Here is a 21,425-nt window from a genome sequence, read left to right as displayed (position 1 = left end):
AAACACTGCAGGAACACAGATTACAAAGCGAAAGTAGGACACAAAAGATGTGATACGTGATACCGATCAGCTGCATATCGCACTTCATTTCATTTGATAATTTTCTTATTTTTACCAGTCAAGAATCATTTTTTTGTAATTTTATTCACACACGAATATTATCTTTTGATTTCCCGATTACATGACAAATCGGAGGACAAAAGCATAGACGTATATATGTGATATATACGCCTCTGGACAAAAGACAGGAACATTAAAATCTTCAATAGCCAAGACACAGAGGAATCTGACGTTCGTCCATCAGGTAAACGATTGATTTGAGTGCATTCAACCAAGAGAAAAATCACTGGAACATATAGTTTTGTCATTCTGAATAATATTTCTTTTGTTGTAATGTTATTTTGAAGATCAACTCAAATGTGTTACATCGCTAAGAAAACAAACGTGTAATTTTGTGCATCACAATGTACAGATTGTTGAACAGGATTATGTTTTTCTTCAACGTTTGCTAAATTTGTAGCAATTAAGAGCTCTACCCAGTTATTCAAATCGCCCTACGTCCCAGGCCAGTCGTCCGTCCGTCTGTCCATAAATAGTATTTGTTATCGCTATTTCTTGAGAAGTACTGGATGGATCATTCTCAAATTTCATATGTAGGTTTCCATTGGTCTCTAGTTGTGCCTGTCTGATTTTCGGACTGATCAGAAAATAGAGTTACCGTAAGTGGCCATCTTTGACTTTTCAATGAGTTTTTGTTATCGCTATTTCTTGAGAAGTACTGGATAGATCTCTCTCAAATGTCATATATGTTGGTTCTCCTTGGTCCTTAGTGCCAATTTGATTTTGGGACTGATCAGAAAAAACAAAATGGCTTCCAGTCGACCATCTTGGACTTGGCAGTTAACGATTATGTCACTTTTTCTGCAAGGTGTTAATGTTCAATTTCTTATCATTAAGAGCAAAAACAGAGAAGAGAAATGAAGGGAAAAATCCAACATTCAAAGAAAATATAAAGATCAAACAATGGTGGGCGCCAAGATCCATTTGGGATCTCTTGTTTAATGAACATTAATTAAAGTCGCTTGTTTTTTGCTTAAATAAATTACATGACCTACATGTATTTGCAATATTTTAAAATTCTTTTGATCTTTTGATGCTTTAGGAAAACTGTTTGCAGAGATTCGTTTCCTGAACAGAAACATAACAATTCAATTAAACTTATGATATTTATCATTCATATGTGATGTCCTTTTTGCTTGATGACATGTTATGCTGGTCTAATTACAGTATCACCAGTAGTTATAAAATGTCCACCACCATGGAGGTGAAGTCAGATGGAAATGTTTGTAGCTGTTCAGTACAGGATGAAGCAGTTGTATTGCTACCAATGGTCACTGAACCATGTCCAGATGAAAAGGGGTCCAGTGTTGACGCAGCTGGCCATACAGGTATATATGTGTGTGTACAAGTACATTTTTTGTATTTCATTTGAAGCATTTAAGTTTAAACATATGGGTATGCAATATACATTTGTATAACAAATATATAGGCTTTGACAGGAGAAAGTCATGTAGTTTAAAGTCAGTGAAATATGAAATATGGATAATCACTGCCTGTATGCACCTGTGTCCCCAAAATAATGTCCTCATCCACAGAAAAAAATCTGTTGTACTTTCTGTTACATTTTCTCAGAGGACCTTTAATAATAAGCATTTAAAACTTTTGAAATTTTCTTGTATTTATTTTTCTGAAGATAAGTACACTGTCAGATTTAGTTATGTGTGCTGAAGTTTAAAAGTATTAGAAGATATATATGATGATTCCTATGTATATCACATATGATTCAGAAAAAAACTATTACTTGATTTCAGAATCTTTGTAATAATAACAATGGTTGATTTTTTCACTAAATTCTGATTGTGAAATTTAACAAATTTAACAGGAAGTAACGAAGCCTTATATCAGAGGCAAAATTAGCCAGTAGTGATGCATGCTGTGGGTAGTGTTTACTTGTATTGATTTTAATTGTGAAATAATTAATTATTGATACAGTATTTGCATTGAGAACATCTAGAAAAGACTTTGTTGAAAATTTACAATATTTTATTGTCTGTGATGATTTAAGGCTCCATTATAGAAAACTCACAGCAGACATACTCGATATATTTCCACAGTGACCTTAGCCTTTGATGATATTATTGCCATAAAGAGGGAAGACACAACAGGTAACAACTTAGAATCTGATGATCAGGATCTTCCACATGCTTTGTCTACCATCATCCATTATATCAAGAAAGTTGAGGATGATCCAAAATGGAATCATGCCACTATCAAGATAACTCCAAGTTCCGGGAAGGAAGGAGATTATGAAAGGTTTCTACAGACAGTTCAACCCAAGTTTGACAAAGGTTTGTGATGAAAGCATTTATATTATTGTATACTCAGCATCCCAGAAAACACAAATCCCTGTGGGTAGGGAGCGTTGAATCATGCATCTACACCAGAGGTTGTGAAGGCCAACAATCTACTGATGTCGCCAGAACACTGACATTTGTCTGTGAGATGATACCCGGACACTGTACTGAATAAGCTATAACAGCCCTATTCTTACTTCAGTGTTATTTCAACCAAACCAAAATTTTTTTGAACAATAATATTTCACATGTGTACATTAATTATGGGATGGACAACAAACTTAAAGCTTAATATATTAATTCCTTTCTGAAAGTTTGAAGAGGAACAATTATTGTTAGTACCTTTGTATCTACAGTTGTGGAAACAAGACCAAAGAAACTGCTTATACTGTTGAACCCTATTGGTGGGAAAAGACAAGCCAGAACTATGTATGACACGGTGATGACGCCATTGTTTGAGTTAACCAACATTTCCTGCCATCTTATTGGTGAAGTATTAATGAAAGTCACACAATTTATTCTGATTAGTTTAACTTTGATGAAAATGGGAAATTAATTCAATAAAGCAAACAAAATATAAAGGAATATTGTAAGATTACAATTTTGTGATAACTTTTTTTCATTTAATATAAGTACATAATGAGTGTGATACCTTTACTTCTTATTAGTGAAAGTTCTATATTTTTGGTTCTAGTAGGTTAATAAATAGCTTTGTTTGGATTTCTGTATAAACTTCTGAAGTTTTAAAACAGTTTGTTTTTTGCACTTTGTATTTCTATACTCATTATCCTACTGCTAATCAGTGTTTATTCAGCATGTCTTTAATGTGTGTAACGTTATTTCATAAGTCTTAGTTTTACATCTAGCTATTCATTGTTTTTTTATACTTAGTTAATGCTAAGTAATGCCAAGTTAGCTGTAGCCAACATCTACACTGTAGTTAGTGTTAGACAACATCCATGAACTGTATCTAGTTAGTAGCAGCAAGTTAAGGTTTAATTAGTCTTGGTTTTGTCACATTTATATCATTTAGTTATAGTGTTAGTTTTGTCTAATTAGTTTGCATCTGATTTATGCTAGTTTTGTTTTCTATTTTTTTTTCTAATTTGTGTTGTTTTGTTGTTTCATTTAGTGTTGGTTTGCATCCAGTAAGCACTAGTTTGTATCTACATGTGTACATACATGTATATGTATGTAGTAAGAGCTTGTATCTAGTTAACATTAGTTTGTATCTATTTAGCATTAGTTTGTATCTAGTAAACATTAGTTTGTATCTAGTAAACATTAGTTTGTATCTAGTAAACATTAGTTTGTATCTAGTTAACAATAGTTTGTATCTAGTTAACATTAGTTTGTATCTAGTAAACATTAGTTTGTATCTAGTTAACAATAGTTTGTATCTAGTTAACATTAGTTTGTGTCTAGTAAACATTAGTTTATCTCTAGTAGACATTAGTTTGTATCTAGTAATCATTAGTTTGTATCTAGTAAGTGTTGGTTTGTATCTAGTAAGTGTGATTTGTATCTAGTAAGTGTTGGTTTATATCTAGTAAGTATGATTTGTATCTAGTAAGTGTGGTTTGTATCTAGTAAGTGTGGTGTGTGGTTTGTATCTAGTAAGTGTTGGTTTATATCTAGTAAGTATGGTTTGTATCTAGTAAGTATGGTTTGTATCTAGTAAGTGTTGGTTTATATCTAGTAAGTGTTGGTTTGTATCTAGTTAACATTAGTTTGTATCTATTAAGTGTTGGTTTATATCTAGTAAGTGTGGTTTATATCTAGTTGAAGTTAGCCAAAAATTACAATAAGATGGTGGATTTTGTCTTGTTGTAGTGTTGGATATTGAACAACTAGTAGTTACTGGTAGTTTTATATTGCTATGGATTATGTTTAGATATTGTTTGTTATTTATCTCAGACTTCAATTTGAATTTCATATTTCAGTTTCTGAAGGACCTAAACACCTTATTGAGGTGATTAAGACATTTGACTACAAGTCCATGGATGGGTGAGTTGTCAATCATTCTGTTGATGTTATACTGTTGTGTTACCTGTTACCCACCTTGTTAGTGTATCAGGTGCCATTATTTAGTTGGTATACACACAACATGCTACCAACAATAGTAATGATTTTATATCCGTATTAACAGAATTGTAATGATGGGAGGGGACGGAACATTCACAGAGATTATAAATGTCCTGCTGAGAAAGACCCAAGAAGAAGCTGGAATTGACTACAATGATTCTACAGCTGAACTCAAGACTGTATCCATACCTCTGGCTATCATGCCTACAGGTAAAGGTGCTATAGTGTTAGGGTTATGGCTGCTAGCATACCTACAGGTGTATGTGTTAGGGTCATGGCTGCTAGCATACCTACAGGTGTATGTGTTGGGGTCATGGCTGCTAGCATACCTACAGGTGTATGTGTTGGGGTCAGGGCTGCTAGCATACTTACAGGTGTATGTGTTAGAGTCATGGCTACTAGCATACCTACAGGTGTATGTGTTAGGGTCATGGCTGCTAGCATACCTACAGGTGTATGTGTTCGGGTCAGGGCTGCTAGCATGAGTGAAGTAGAGTAATGAAATAGAAACAGTGTTTAGAACTTGCCATTTGGTAACCAGGGAAAAGAACATTGATTCCTAAATTTTTTATAGCAAACTCACCTGGATACAGTTAAAAAGTTATATTGTCTGACCTCATAAATGTCAACTTAAATTAGCATTCTAGTTAAACAACACACCAACCATATATTTATCTCTAAGTGTCAGGTTGCCTTGGTAGATTGTTTGTCTTTGTGGTAATAAATTATCAATGATACATAAAAGTATGGGTGTTAGCCTCTCAGCTCACCAACTCAAAGTGAGCATCTCCCACCTATCCATCCTCAACTTTTCAATGTGAACAACTTCTTCTCAATGACCACTTTGCCTATGTTGCTGATATTTAAGCTGTGATGAAGGACTACCAAGTTTGTCTGAATGAATAACTTGTCTTTCTTTACTTTCAAGGTAACAGGGTTTAAGAGTGTTAAAGTCTATAAGCAACTTCTTCTCAATAACTTAGAGGCCAAAGTAACTGACATAAGCATGCATAGATAAAGGGCTACCTGTCTTCTTAAAATTAATAAATAAGACCTACCTTTAGGGTCACAGAGGTCAAATAATTAAACAATTTCTACTACAAAATCTAAAAATGCCTATATATATGATTCATGCCTTTTTTGGAATAAGTCCAACAATGTGACAGGTGAGAGATGTAGGCCCATTGATCTTCTTGGCAGAATTGTACATTGTGTTAAATTGAATGGTCTTGTAAATTTTCAGGGACAGGAAATGGAGTTTCAGAAGGTCTGTATGGATGTCAGGATGTCCTCACAGCCACACTTCATGTCATCAGGGGTAAGTATTATTATGTCTACAAGGAAATGATTGGTGGGAGGTCTGTATGGATGTCAGGATGTCCACACAGTGACAATCCACATCATCAAGGGTAAGTATTATTATTTCTACAAGGAAATGATTGGTGGGAGGCCTGTATGGATGTCCGGATGTCTTCACAGTGACACTCCACATCATCAAGGGTAAGTATTATTATGTCTATAAGGAAATGATTGGTGGGAGGTCTGTATGGATGTCAGGATGTCCTCACAGCCACACTTCATGTCATCAGGGGTAAGTATTATTATGTCTACAAGGAAATGATTGGTGGGAGGTCTGTATGGATGTCAGGATGTCCACACAGTGACAATCCACATCATCAAGGGTAAGTATTATTATGTCTACAAGGAAACAGTTTGGTGGGAGGCCTGTATGGATGTCAGGATGTCCTCACAGTAACACTCCACATCATCAAGGGTAAGTATTATTATGTCTACAAGGAAACAGTTTGTTGGGAAGTCTGTATGGATGTCAGGATGTCCTCACAGTGACACTCCACATCATCAAGGGTAAGTATTATTATGTCTACAAGGAAACAGTTTGTTGGGAAGTCTGTATGGATGTCAGATGTCCTCACAGTGACACTCCACATCATCAAGGGTAAGTATCATTATGTCTACAAGGAAACAGTTTGTTGGGAAGTCTGTATGGATGTCAGGATGTCCTCACAGTGACACTCCACATCATCAAGGGTAAGTATTATTATGTCTACAAGGAAACAGTTTGGTGGAAGGCCTGTATGGATGTCAGGATGTCCTCACAGTGACACTCCACGTCATCAAGGGTAAGTATCATTATGTCTACAAGGAAACAGTTTGGTGGGAGGTCTGTATGGATGTCAGGATGTCTTCACAGTGACACTCCACATCATCAAGGGTAAGTATTATTAGTTAAGGACAATGTAACATGACAATTTACTATTCAGATAACTGAGCTAATAATATGTTTATCAAACAATGACAGGCAGAAAATTTGTAACAGGTTCAAAGTTGACAACTCAATATTTTAGTCTGCTAAGAAATTAGCCTCAAGGTCGGGTACTATGGACTAACTGAGATAATTCTTGGTGTAGGTAAGGTTCGGCCAAGCAGGATACTGGGTACATATGCTGATGATAAACTAGTGGGCTACAGTGGCTGTGTAACTGGGCTAGGACTTGGTGCAGAAATGATGTACATAGCAGACAAGAAACTACGCTGGATGAAAGCAGCTCGGTACATTGGTGAGATTTTACTCAGTCTGGAGAAGATTATAGGGAATGTCTCCTCAAATTTTACTGTAATTTTGCATGTATAGTGCACACAAAAACTGTTGTGTCAAAAGAGGGATGCGAACTATACACAGGAGCATACCTTTCTTGGGGTGAACATTCTCAAGTTCTCTGTCAGCCATATTGGATTTTCTCCCTTCACGTAGTTATATTTAGAGTCGTCGGGCATTTATGACAGAATGGAGATAAAGACAACAAAGAATGAAATAAATTTCAAATGTTTTCATGCAATTGAGTTTCATTATTATTTATACATTTAAAAAAAACATCAGTCATCAACTTGCTCACATTACAACTTAGCATGATCACACATTATTATACTTGCTATGTACTTTTTTTTTAAGGAAAAGGGGGAAGGAGAGTATGTAAACTATAGTTTATTGTAGCATTGAATAAACAAATTGAATCATGTTGTGAGTGTAATTGTTACACCCTTCACAAGCAATTAAGTTTGAGCATTGTATGCACAAGAATGTTTACAAATCACCATGTCTGTTTCTGTATAGCCATCTTTCATTCCATCCTTCTGTCAGATTATAAAAGCCAGTGAACACAATCTCTTCCAAACCAAATTTCTCAATTTTTTTAACATGGTCCTGTGAAAGGTCATAATAAGTAGATATGGAAGCTAAATGAAGTTTCTGATTTTTTGATGGTTCCTTGAGTTATGGCCCCTGAATTTTCTCAATTTCTCATGGCGCTTTTTTGTTACTAAAATCTTAAATGTGAATTGTTTCAGCTTTTAAACTCAGAAAGTTTATTTTTCTTGATACATTTTATTTGGTAAACTATATTTTCCCATTTTTGGAAAAGCTAATTTTTCCCATACTACATTTCATTTAAATTCATTTTCATGTTGCAGTCCTACAGACGTTGTATAATTGATAGGTATAGGCATTTTATCTTTCCATAGCTTTAGCCTTTTTGGTCCTAACCATAGATGAAGGAGGTATATAGTCCCATTAAATCGTTTCTAGTTTACCTATCAAGTTTCGTTGTTGATAATTTTTTATCTTCAGCGTTACCTCTTGTCTTCATGTTCCGAGGGATACGATTTGTTGAAGCAGAGATCACACTGAACAAAAGGTATTGTATAACCAATATTCAAACTTGATATCCACTCATAATTGATGTTCTAGAGATGTCTGTTCATCAATTTTTGTGCAAACGGTTTTAAAATTATTTATCTGTAATTAATCTCAAGCTTCATGCTGGTCTTCTCGATATTCTAAACATGCATGTTTTGAATTGATTTTCTTGTTCGAATGGCAAAGCAAGTTAATGCTATCAACTCCGATCATTGTCTGTCTACACTCATGGCTGATATTGTATCTTATGGGGAAAGACTATTGTCTCCTAATGTATCTTTACTCTGTGTTAAAATAATTGTAATATAACCAATTCATAGTTGATTAAATGGATTAAAAAAAATTTGATTATCATTATTTCATCAGTGTTTCCATTCATTCAATGAATGATGAAGCATTTGAGAAAACCATTATACATTGTACAGGACTTAAAAACTGTATGTGTACTGTGAATATAATCACATTTGATTAAAGAGTTCATGACCTTTATAGTGGGTAAAGTAATTCTCTCTGTTCATGTTTTTCCACCTCAGACTACAAAACTTGTTGGTGACCTGGTTAGGAAATCTTTTATTCATGAAAATTAATATAAACTTTAAGTGTGTATACCTTTCCTATATTTAATAAATGCATGTGTAGTTATACTGTTGAACTTTTGAATAAATATTGTTTAAATTAAAGTACCCGAAGGTTAAGATCACAGAAATTTTCTCCTGACAAATAGAGCACCCTTATTCACTTGTAGGCACCTGTAGCAAATTAGTGATTTTGTATTTTCATAATTAATCTGTCTGCCCTGAATGATTAACCATTACAAATTAAAAACAGCTGTACATTACTGTATTCTTTTTTTCAGGAAGAGGGTCACCGTAGGAGAAGGAACACAGCAACATGAGGAATTTGTTTATGAAGAAGGTGATTATACGTCTTATCATTTGGGTGACCTTGCAATATTTTTCATTGTAGGGATATGATATGGCAATCAGTCTCCCACTGGGAACCAAAGGGGACTACAGTTTTGCATTGTGTCTGTCCATCCGTCCTTCAATCCTTCCGCTATCTCGTCTGAGCCCTACCTTCTACACGACTAACTACTAGAACTTGAAAAGGCATTCATTCATTCAAGGGCTATGATATATGCTATAGTTTTTTTCAAATTCTATGCCTGACAGTGATGAACTGTACTGATACTTGAATATTTGGTCACTGTACTGATACTTGAATATTTGGTCACTTGTTCATCAGCTTCATTTAGATGTCATGTGACATCACAGACATGGCATCTCATGGGGATTCCTCACCCTATAACCATGTGTAATATGTAAACAGAAGTTGAGATATGGTCTATGAATTAATTTGAATGTTGGTAGCAAAGACATACATGTACACATGTACATAGAACCACTATATAAAGTCGTCACAAGGGTATATGAAAGTGCTCATGTCTGAATGGAAAGTGAAACTTCCAGGATGAAGTCTTTAAGCACTATTGTCTAACAGAAACAGAGCCATTTTTTGTTGTTCAGCGGAAGTGAAGCAGCTCTGTTTGCCGTCTTCTACCTTTCAGAAGCTTTAGTAAAATTAAATTGACTTTTTCTGTCCCTCTTACCTACCTGTTCATTTTGTTCTGTGTTTCTTCCCCATATCAACAGTAGGCCATTCTGACCTACATTTTGACCTTTGACCCAGATAAATAAAATTTCCTATCTTCTACACAGATAATCATGGAAACTTTCATGCTTGAGATATGGCTTCACCTTGGTGAGAAAGTGTACCCCATATCAATAGCAGGTCATTCTGACCTACATTTTGACCTTTGACCTACATCAAAGTAAAATTTGTTAATTTCCTATCATTTACACTGATAATCATGAAACTTTAATGCTTGAGATATGGCTTCACCTTGGTGAGATGGTGTGTAGCATATGAAATGCAGGTCACTCTGACCTACATTTTGACATTTGACAATTATCAAAGACAAAGTTTGTCCTGGCTCCATGCCCTACACTACTCATCATAAGAACATCATGCTTGGGATATACGAGTTCACTTTTGTGAGACAGTGTGTCAGTTGGAGATTGACTGACATGTCTTGTGCTGTTAGCTCTTTGTGTAAAATAGTTATTATGATTATCTAACCTTCACCTGGAATCCTTTGATCTCATACATACCATATCAAGTCCACTGTCAATACCTTGTGTAAGGTGAATGGTTGCTGTTCCTTGCTAAAATGTCCAGGTTGTGACATTTCAGTGGGATAGCACTATAGAGGTATCTGTTAATAGTCATCCATGGACACTGTCTTCATATAACCGATAAGTTGATCTGATAGACATATATCATAAAAATCCTGATAGATATTAGATATTGTGTCCAAAAAAAATCCCCCAATCCCCCCCCTTCTCCCCCTCCCCATCTGTTGACTGCTGCTTAGATGAACTGCCATCAAATGCTGTAAACTTACCTGTACATCTATCACAAATATAGCGTACACACAAAAGACATGCAACATTTTTTTCCAGAAAAACTGAATCAGGATACTTCCATGATACTTATGTGGCCATTCCCTCTCCTGGACGAGAACGGACATTTCAACATGTACAAGTCCTGTTTAGCCAATGTGAATAGGGCACACAGAGGGGACATGTTCATTGTAGTTTATGAACGTTTGGGCAAAATACAATTGGTTCAGCATTTTCTTCATCTTTATAGGAGAAATGAAGTTGCGGTAAGCTTGAGTATCCAGTGGGAGAAAGATGCAAATATGTTGATGGCATAGTTAATTTGTTCTACAACTTCCCGTTAGAGGAGATATGAAAAATTTATTTCCAAGTAAACTCATTTCCTAAAATAAGTATTTTGGCCGTTAAGAGTTGCAGATATATAATATTAATAATGTGTCCCATTTTTAAAAATCACAGTTTTGCAACTCGCATACAAATGTAACAAGCTGAATATATCCTTTCTGTACATTTTTGATTATATATGTATTACTTTAATTATATATGTATTACTTTGATTATATATGTATTACTTTGATTATATATGTATTACTTTAATTATATATGTATTACTTTAATTATATATGTATTATGTATTACTTTGATTATATATGTATTACTTTGATTATATATGTATTACTTATTATATATGTATTACTTTGATTATATATGTATTACTTTGATTATATATTTATTTCTTTGATTATATATGTATTACTTTTACTTTGATTATATATGTATTACTTTGATTATATATGTATTACTTTGATTATATATGTATTACTTTGATTATATATGTATTACTTTGATTATATATGTATTACTTTGATTATATATGTATTACTTTGATTATATATGTATTACTTTGATTATATATGTATTACTTTTACTTTGATTATATATGTATTACTTTTACTTTGATTATATATGTATTACTTTGATTATATATGTATTACTTTGATTATATATGTATTACTTTGATTATATATGTATTACTTTGATTATATATGTATTACTTTGATTATATATGTAAATTATATATGTATTACTTTTACTTTGATTATATATGTATTACTTTGATTATATATGTATTACTTTGATTATATATGTATTACTTTGATTATATATGTATTACTTTGATTATATATGTATTACTTTGATTATATATGTATTACTTTGATTATATATGTATTACTTTGATTATATATGTATTACTTTGATTATATATGTATTACTTTGATTATATATGTATTACTTTTACTTTGATTATATATGTATTACTTTGATTATATATGTATTACTTTGATTATATATGTATTACTTTGATTATATATGTATTACTTTGATTATATATGTATTACTTTGATTATATATGTATTACTTTGATTATATATGTATTACTTTTACTTTGATTATATATGTATTACTTTGATTATATATGTATTACTTTGATTATATATGTATTACTTTTACTTTGATTATATATGTATTACTTTGATTATATATGTATTACTTTTACTTTGATTATATATGTATTACTTTTACTTTGATTATATATGTATTACTTTGATTATATATGTATATGTTTACTTTGATTATATATGTATTACTTTGATTATATATGTATTACTTTTACTTTGATTATATATGTATTACTTTGATTATATATGTATTACTTTTACTTTGATTATATATGTATTACTTTTACTTTGATTATATATGTATTACTTTGATTATATATGTATTACTTTGATTATATATGTATTACTTTGATTATATATGTATTACTTTGATTATATATGTATTACTTTGATTATATATGTATTACTTTGATTATATATGTATTACTTTGATTATATATGTATTACTTTAAAGTAATTATAGTGATCTGTCAGTAATACCTGCTTCTTATGGGGTTCACTATATGGAGAGAAACTTAGAATGTATTGGAATGAGAATAAGACCAGTTTTATCTACTGGAATGAAATTAAGACCATATGCAAAATTGAGGGCATAATGAATTGGATTCTCTTTCAGAAAGGTTTTACTCGGTTACAGAAGCAGATTTCTAAAAGTGTAGAATGATTATATGTGTTTCAGTTTGAGAGGGATTTCCTGAAGGTACGCCGTGCTCAATCAATCAAAATAAAGTTTAAAGAAAAACCAGGTGAATCAAGCGTTTTCAATCGTATTGCTTCCATCGACGGAGAGCTGCAAAAATGTGAGGAACCGGAATATTTCATCAAGTAAGTCAGCAAAGAATTCTGATCGCCTTGAAAATGTAAGCACAATCCAACAGGAATTATATTGAGTTGTATAAAGGAGATATTTGTGCAGTCAATATGATATACAAGTAAATGTCCTGTTACTATTGTATGGAATTATATAGACCATGGTTATTGTCAGGTATCCTTAGGATATGTGTGATTCAATATTCTAATCTGAAAAAAGGGAACAGAATTAAGGAATATTTTTTAAAAGTTCCAACACTCTAAACATACTAAGCAAAAGATGTATATGTGTACTTTAAATCATTTCCCATGTTTCTTTTGCAGAATATATGAAGGACCTTTGAATGTTTACGCCAGTACTGAACTTGTGTAAACACTGGTCCTGATACGATCAAGATGTCAACTACCATACAGTACATTTTCGTGTAGAAACTTTATGGATGATGTTTTTACCAGTACTGATCTTGTGTAAATATTGAACGTGATGTCAACTATCAATACAGCATTTATGGTAACTTTGAAGTTTTAAGATTGAAAGTTATTTGCTACTATAAAGTTGAAAAATGTTTGTATAATGAAAGAAACCCGTTTCTCAGTAGATTAGGAGGATGGCATGACCTATTCCGCGAGAATTAGCTCCATATCTTAAATGAAAAAAACAACAAATTTCAGTTTTAAATTGCACATCTTTATTTAATGAAAGATAAACATAAAGGTGTACTTACCTTTTTCAACACCTTATACTAAACACTAAAAGTGGTCCTTACAGGTTGTGTATTATGTACATGTATTGTCGTTTACGTTGTATCATCAAAAATCATATTATATACATGTATACATGCCTTATTGATGATAATCATAATGTAATTGTCATAATTCTTGATACATGTATATTTCATTAAGATACTGTACTAGCTAATGTAGTTGCTTCCATTGTATTGTAAATTGTTTTTCTATGTTGAACATGAATAAAAAAAATGATCATAAAAAAAAAAAAAAAAAAAACTATTTATACAGTAAACACTGATGTAGTAACTTTATGGATGGTGTTTGTTAACTAGATCACAGTCCTCTGTGGGCCTGATTAACTAGATCACAGTCCTCTGTGGGCCTGATTAACTAGATCACAGTCCTCTGTGGGCCTGATTAACTAGATCACAGTCCTCTGTGGGCCTTGTTAACTAGATCACAGTCCTCTGTGGGCCTGATTAACTAGATCACAGTCCTCTGTGGGCCTGATTAACTAGATCACAGTCCTCTGTGGGCCTTGTTAACTAGATCACAGTCCTCTGTGGGCCTGATTAACTAGATCACAGTCCTCTGTGGGCCTGGTTATCTGCAATCTTATTTTTCTGGCTTTGTTCATAAAAATATGGTTTATTTTGATAAAGAGCTACCTCAAGATTGTTCAAAATTACAACAAACCGTCACATATTAAGCATACTTAACTGTGTTCATAGCTTTCTGAAGTAAGAAACTGTTGCCCCAACCAACCTCAATATTACAAAGATAGAAGCCTTAAATATATCTTGTTGAAATCATTATAATATATAGTTATAATATTTTATTTCTATTATTTGTTTTGTATCCAATTTTTAAGTAATAAATATATTTACTTGATTATAAACATTGTTTTTCTATGCTCCTGCTGTTTGTTTTGTTACCTGTGTCCGTCCGCCTTGTCCCATCGCATCCTATTCTTATGTTGTTCCTTCAAATTTCTCAACAGATTTAGTTCACATTGACTTGATATTATCATAACATTAAGTTCTACACCTTATGATACTAAAGTGTGATACTTAAGTGGTCAGAGGTCACAGGTCAGAGGTCCTATTTAGCATTCAGTCATTTCTTGTAATATTCCAATTTCAGGAAACAAATTACACATATGAAAGATCAAAACATACATGAAATAGACATGTCCTTTCAAACTTGAAAATCAAACCTCAGTTTTTGGAGTCAAAAACATACTCTATTATATTCAAAGCCCTAAAAATGTTATGCTGCTATAAAAGGATTCAATGTAGGTGCGGACATAACTACTCTGTATAATGGTAAGGATGTCAATTCTATGTGAGCTAAGATATCTCATAAAACTTTTCAATCTGTGAAGACCTTGACAAAAAACAATCACTGAAAATTAATTGTATATGACTTTATTACCGAATGTTATTTATCAACATAACAGAGTAAAACACTGCGTATCCTCAGTAAAATCTACATTGCTATATCGCCACGGTTTCAGCTGTTGCTTTATCCCGTCTTAAGTAAAATAACTTCCCTTTTCAAAAAATACATTTTTGTAAATTCATCACAGTGAACATCAATGTTATCTCATAATTAACTCTGCAAACTCTCATTAGGAATGAGATATTCGCAGTATCTGGCAGATTATCTTTGTTGACTAAATTGTCACTGTCACTTTTAAACTCACAAATGAGAAATGTAATTCAGAACTTTGAATAAATCAACGAGATATTGCACAATACATCAGCATTTTTACATTTGAACTTTTCAAGTAGTTTTTGTATAAGAATGATAAATATCTTATCTATACACAATAGTACTAATACATGCAATAATTATGTACAGTGAACAAATATAATACTGCTTCAAAGTACAAAGTTCACAAGACTTCAAAGTGCACCAGAGTTCAAAGTTCACCAGCCTTGGCCTTGCGACCTGGTAAGAATGTGGACTTGCCTGAAAAGAAAAGGGTAACGGAAAAAATTAACAACAGATCATAATTTTTCAAAATACACAACAGGTACATTCTCATCAAACAAATGATGTTAAGGAATTTAATAATTTGCCAAAAACAGGATTGTTTTTCATTGGACCCCATGACATTTGATAACGAGAGCAGTGCTGATACTTAAATTTACTCTATAAAGGTACAAAGTGTTACAATTCCATGATGTATCTGCACCAAATGAAATTTAGGTCACAATTTCATCATGCAGCCCTAACAAGCATTTTAGGGCCTTTCCAATATCTACAAGACAACTGCATATCCTTGGAAAACTTAATTAAAAAACAAGAGAATTAGTTGAACCGATGGATGCTCTCCGTATAAACACTAGTTTCATTAGGGCTAATTATGCAAAGGAGAGTTATGGTTTTTGTACACTACAGTTCTCCTTATCAAGATCTATCGACCTAGAAAAATTTATGTTGATACCTCTTATAGTTTTTGTGATATGCTCTGGACAAAATAATAACAGAGGGATGGACGGACAAAGTGTCAACTATATGCTCTCCTTCGGGGAGCATAAAAATAAATGTACAAAGATGATAAAAATTTGTAACAGGTGTAAGTTTGAACTTACTCTGTGGTTGGGTAATCCTGGACGTTAACCAAACAAATGGTTCTATTAGTGATTGTCTGCTCTTGACTGACGCCTCCCATAGTCGAACTGGAAACAATGATATGACCAAGCAGGTAAAAAATTAGAAGAATTAAAAGTACAAATATGAAGAAGAAACAAAGCTGAATCTTAAATATGCCAAATAAATGTGGTGCACATCTACATGGTAAACCATTCAAACTATCTTACATTGATAACCTCATTTAGGATCAAATTAAAACATGCTTTGTTTGGCACTGATATACAGACTCAAAAATACATCCCACAAAAATATTTTAAGTTTTTTGATAAATTATCATGAACACTCTTTCCAGAATCTGAGATCTTCACCATTCTGAACTTTGTATTCCTATAACACTTGCTACTTATTCTCCCACTAAAAACAAATGAATGGCTACAACTTGTGACCTAAGCCAAACTGAATGCAAAGTTAGAATTGAAGAGCACCTTTCTCTCTGTTTGCCCACATCTGTGCCGTGTTAAAATCTACTTGACGACTTTCTTGTTCCTCACTTTTGTTGCCTATGGCAATAATATGAATCTGAAACAAACCAATACCCTCATTTTAATATTTATAAGATTATACCTTAAACAGTGTATCTCATTTCTATGTACAATAATATACACTCAACAATGCTAATCTAAGACCAAGGGTCTTAATTAATTATGTCTTATAAAATATTCAGCCCTCAAATAGAAGTTTTCTAAAATTCATTTACCTGAAAAATAATTTGTACAGAGTAGATATTACATCTTACACTTATTCCAGGAACTTTGTATTACAATAATTGTCTATTTTTTTGTGACAATAGAAAACATGTTCCATTTACAACATTCATTTCAAACTCTTACCTCTCTCTTCTCTCTGTTTTTATCAATGTCCTTTTTAAGTTTCTCAAGCTTTTGAAACGAATCCCAGTTTGTCACATCATACACCAGAACAAAGCCCTGTGGACATACATTAATAGTGTAGATGCAGTGTTAGTGAGAAACAAGAGAACTTGTTATGTAGCAGTGTCAGTTTTAACAGTGTACAAGTACTGTATTTTGATTGAAGTCCAACCTAGAAGTTCAGATTACCTATACATCTGGTTTGATCCCTAAAACTTTTCACAAATGAATAAAGAGCTGGAAAATGATACTACAGCTCACAATAAGTAACAAATTACCTTATGGTAAAATGCATGAATTGATGTGTGTTGTAATTTAATAAGGAAGAGATTATTGTCACTCACATCAGGAAATGTCAGGTAATGTCGTGGTAAATCAGTTTTAGCTCCATCCTGTAGTTGATAAACCGGTAATAAATACAAAATACAAAAAAACTTTAACATTTGTGTATAAATTCTACTAGACAAAATAACCCACAATATCTACAGCTATAGTAATAGACAATACCCTAGGATTACTGGTTGAACTGGTAGTGTTAAATCATTTAAAAAAACAAAAGTGGGACACCGTACAATCTGGAGAGAACCAATAATCAGGTTATCTGCGATATAAACTGAATCACAGATGGAATAATACCCCACAGTATTCAACAGAGCAGTCAGTCACAATCAAAGGAATCATAACCGTGGCAAAATAGTAGTAGGTGCAATGTAGGGACATGTAGGGACTTGGGAATAATACTTCGCTGTAACCCCTGGAAACTTGAGGACAAGCTATTTCCTGAACGAGAAGTATGTAACCCAGGTATAATACCAGCTGCAATATACCACTCAGTGGGAGAGAATTTATCTTTAGCTCGAGCACTGAGCATCAGACTAGTATGCCAGAGATCCCGGGTTTAAATCCTAGAGGGGGAATTAAAATAAATAATGACTTCTGTTACCGTGTTCATCCCAAGGATCCACCTTTTATCTTCTTTTTATAACGTACATTAAGACATTCAAATTCACATCCACTCAACATACATGCGTTATTTTTTCACAAACATATAGATGTGACTAAAACCTACTGTAACATTTAACCAAAAGATCCTTAAAATAGTTTGTCTTTGTTATTCAGTTCTACCATTAATTTCCATTCATGAATGAACAAACAAAGGAAATGAAAGTGCATTGATCTCACTTTGGTTCCTGTAATGTAGCTATAGTAACTTTATAATTTGGTAGCAGAAAAGCATTACTTATTCAAATCTTTCACATAAATTTCATTTATTAATCTGACAAAAGTGTAACAGATTACTGTAAAACTGATTCCATTCACAGAGAATTTACATAAGGCATTACCAGTCCGCCAGTGTCAAAGATCCTCACTTTCTCCTTCAGGCCTCTGTCAGTTTCTATCATTGCTGTGTAGATGTCTTCAATGGTGGAATGCATTGGCTATACAAGTAGAAAAGATATTTATAACTACTTCAACAAAAAAATGTCTCGTCAATCCCACAGAAGATACCACAGCATTTCACTACCAGTACCCGAGATGTTATTTTCTTGGTTAAAAGAGTATTGACATCCTAAGATAAAAGTGCTGCACAAAATTGGAAAAGTATATAGCTAATTGACATTTCTATCCTATAGAGAGAATATTCCATATATTTAAGTATTCTAATGGTTGGATGCCCTGCAATGAAGATGTGAAAAATATGGGGGTGGGCTTATTCCCGAGCATGGGCATATACCCTATAAAATACAGTAATAATACATGCAGGGTTTTCCCTGATTCTTGAAAACTTGCATTTTGACTCATTGAAATGACAAAGGACCCTCAAAATTAATAAAGTTTTACTCTTTATCACATAAGACTGGAGTCCCTTGACTCGTATCTTCATGAAATACCAGGATTCCAAGGTAAACCATGTACATGTATCTATCAAACTTTGTTCACAAAATTGTACTTAACATTTCTAATACAGACTAATAGTGACCATATGCAAAGTTCATGTTATAGCCTCTATTTAGAAAATTTCATCTACAAGGTATGAATATGCCTCTCCCGTCAGATAAATTTTGTTAAATTCCTCAAAACAAGCTTTATAGTATGTGTATACCTACCATATAACTTAAATGTTTGCTGCAATGTTTTTCAAATGCTTCAGAAGGTATGAACACTTACCATACCGGCCACATGATTGCCATAGATCAGCTGTTCTATAGCAGCTGTCTTTCCAACACCAGAATGACCACACACCAAGATCTTGCTGATCTTTCCCATTGTCTTCAGATGTCATCCATTACACTCCACACATATTTCAAATATCTTGAGACCTGCCAAACATCAATGGAATGTTACTGATATAACCTCTCTATATGTGTTTACTACGTCATCTTCAGAGTTTCCATATTTACTGGTTCATAATTGCCCAAATATCAACCAGGAGGGCAGCTGGTAACACTTTCACCTTTAACCTAAAATTCTGCAGTTTGATCACCCTAATGTATATGAAAAAGTATGGGATCTCTTGCCCCACCAAATGTGTGTTTCTGCATAAGGCCAGGCACTGCTAGATTCTTTCCACAGTAAGACTACTAAGGCAGTAATTAATGTACTTTCTTCTGGACCAACAAGACTGTTCAACAAGTTGTTTCACAATTCTTATAAAATAAATAGACTTTATATAATATCACCCTGAAGTTAAAACTTTACATATGAAGTTCATTAATTTGACCTTTTACATGTACAAAGCTGTGAAAATTTTCAATGCCAACCAGCTGCAGGCACTACTCCCTCCTGGATCCCGTTCAAGGCAAGGTTGACCTTATTTGAAATAAGTAACATTACTTTTATCTTTTGCTAGATATAGTATGTCTAGCATACATAAGCCTTTTGCTTAGCATGTATGCATGAACTAAGACATATAATTATGCATTCCTTGTATACATGCATGTAAAACAAGGAAAACAACAAGATAATTGTCTGTAGCAAAATTAAAACAAGCATTTCATCTGATCTAGTTATATTCCTTGACAATTGAGTTCCTTGCATGCTGGTTGCATCGCAAAGGAGTGTCCAAGTTGTGATTAAAGGTAGATGACTAGACTAAGGAAGACAACCTTACTAAGATAGATCATGTCAGAAAGCAAGCTTACATTGTTGATGATTACAGCATCTGCATAATTAGAAATACAATATACATATGTAGGTGGAGTAACGAAGGTAGAACCTATGATCAACGAACTGACATCATCTGTCTAGAATCCAAAGACACTCTAGCTGTCATAATGAAAGTCTCGTCATAGCAATTACATTTCAGTACATGTATATGAGAATTACAATTTCACAAGCTGAAGTTAGTAACTGAGTAAAGCGACACCGGTAAAGTGAGTCTCCACTTAAGCATTGTGACCAAGTGATTGTCAAGACCAATTCTCTGTAATGAGCAGGAACGTAATGAAGCTGAAAAGACGCGTACGAATTCTAGTACAGCCACTCAAATCCAACTTATATGGCCATCTTCAGTTCACATCGTGCTCTGTTCTGTATCACCAGTGATTGATATTATGATAAAATAAAGTTAAGCACATTTGATTACCTTAATGTACACAAATTAGCTTTTAGATCGTTGTCACACATACGCACCTACAACGTGCCGTCTCAACTGTAATATCCTATTTTGTCTGTCAAGACTGTCATTTTCCCTTACATCTTATCGTCGCAACCCTTAATTTCTTCCAGCGTTTCCTCCTGCTAGGGAAGCGTTTATTTGACATAGACATAGCGTACGGTACGCTTTCCATTCACTGGTTAAAACAACTAGAACAGCACACAATAACAAGACTGGTTTTGATAGATTTTTTTCTGACTTCATCGTTTAATATGGGATATCGCATGTAGAATATTAATAGATATTCGATGCAATTTCTGAATAAGCTATGCTGTATATTACATCTGATGATCTTTGAATAAGTGATAAGTTTGCTTGCAATAAGCACGGAGCGTGATATTACAATTGAAATGCATTTTTGCATAAGCATATCCTAATACTAGCATTTGGAGTACTCTTTGATATTTCCTTTTGATACTCAATTCAGTTGGATATTTCCTAAATGAACAGGCAATTTTTTGAAGGTTAACATTTCATCAGTTAAAGAATTCCCTTCAAGAAAAAATGTTCAACTACAAATGGTAGCTTTGCATGTCTTAATTTCAATTTTTTTTGTTTTTCC

The 21,425-nt window shown here is 33.2% G+C and overlaps 2 protein-coding genes across 3 annotated transcripts; one reads left to right on the top strand and one right to left on the bottom strand.

Moving 5' to 3' along the window:
* Positions 1–58: 58 nt before the first annotated feature.
* LOC132560675 (ceramide kinase-like) lies at positions 59–14,530 on the top strand. Its single transcript, XM_060225347.1, has 13 exons — positions 59–304; positions 1,288–1,448; positions 2,175–2,408; positions 2,771–2,902; positions 4,358–4,421; positions 4,564–4,709; positions 5,743–5,817; positions 6,929–7,078; positions 8,146–8,212; positions 9,071–9,129; positions 10,737–10,942; positions 12,816–12,961; positions 13,271–14,530. The coding sequence occupies exons 2-13, from the start codon at positions 1,307–1,309 to the stop codon at positions 13,317–13,319; spliced, it is 1,470 nt and encodes a 489-aa protein (XP_060081330.1). The 5' UTR covers positions 59–304; positions 1,288–1,306; the 3' UTR covers positions 13,320–14,530.
* A 556-nt stretch (positions 14,531–15,086) lies between these two features.
* LOC132560674 (NF-kappa-B inhibitor-interacting Ras-like protein 1) lies at positions 15,087–20,919 on the bottom strand. Of its 2 annotated transcripts, none has more exons than XM_060225346.1 (8): positions 20,839–20,919; positions 19,375–19,526; positions 18,549–18,644; positions 17,550–17,597; positions 17,167–17,262; positions 16,762–16,855; positions 16,276–16,362; positions 15,087–15,649 (listed from the first exon to the last, which is right to left on the bottom strand). In XM_060225346.1, the coding sequence occupies exons 2-8, from the start codon at positions 19,471–19,473 to the stop codon at positions 15,600–15,602; spliced, it is 570 nt and encodes a 189-aa protein (XP_060081329.1). In that variant the 5' UTR covers positions 19,474–19,526; positions 20,839–20,919; the 3' UTR covers positions 15,087–15,599. The 2 variants fall into 2 exon arrangements, with proteins under 2 accessions (XP_060081329.1, XP_060081328.1); XM_060225345.1 differs by having other exon boundaries at positions 20,792–20,863.
* Between the last annotated feature and the right edge of the window lie 506 nt (positions 20,920–21,425).

The sequence above is a fragment of the Ylistrum balloti genome, unplaced genomic scaffold, assembly GCF_031769215.1.
Source record: "Ylistrum balloti isolate Yb309-2 unplaced genomic scaffold, AGI_CSIRO_Ybal_v1 Utg371096, whole genome shotgun sequence".
NCBI classification, from domain to species: domain Eukaryota; kingdom Metazoa; phylum Mollusca; class Bivalvia; order Pectinida; family Pectinidae; genus Ylistrum; species Ylistrum balloti.
Note: the sequence above shows the minus strand (reverse complement) of the source record. Positions and strands in the feature narration are given on the sequence as shown.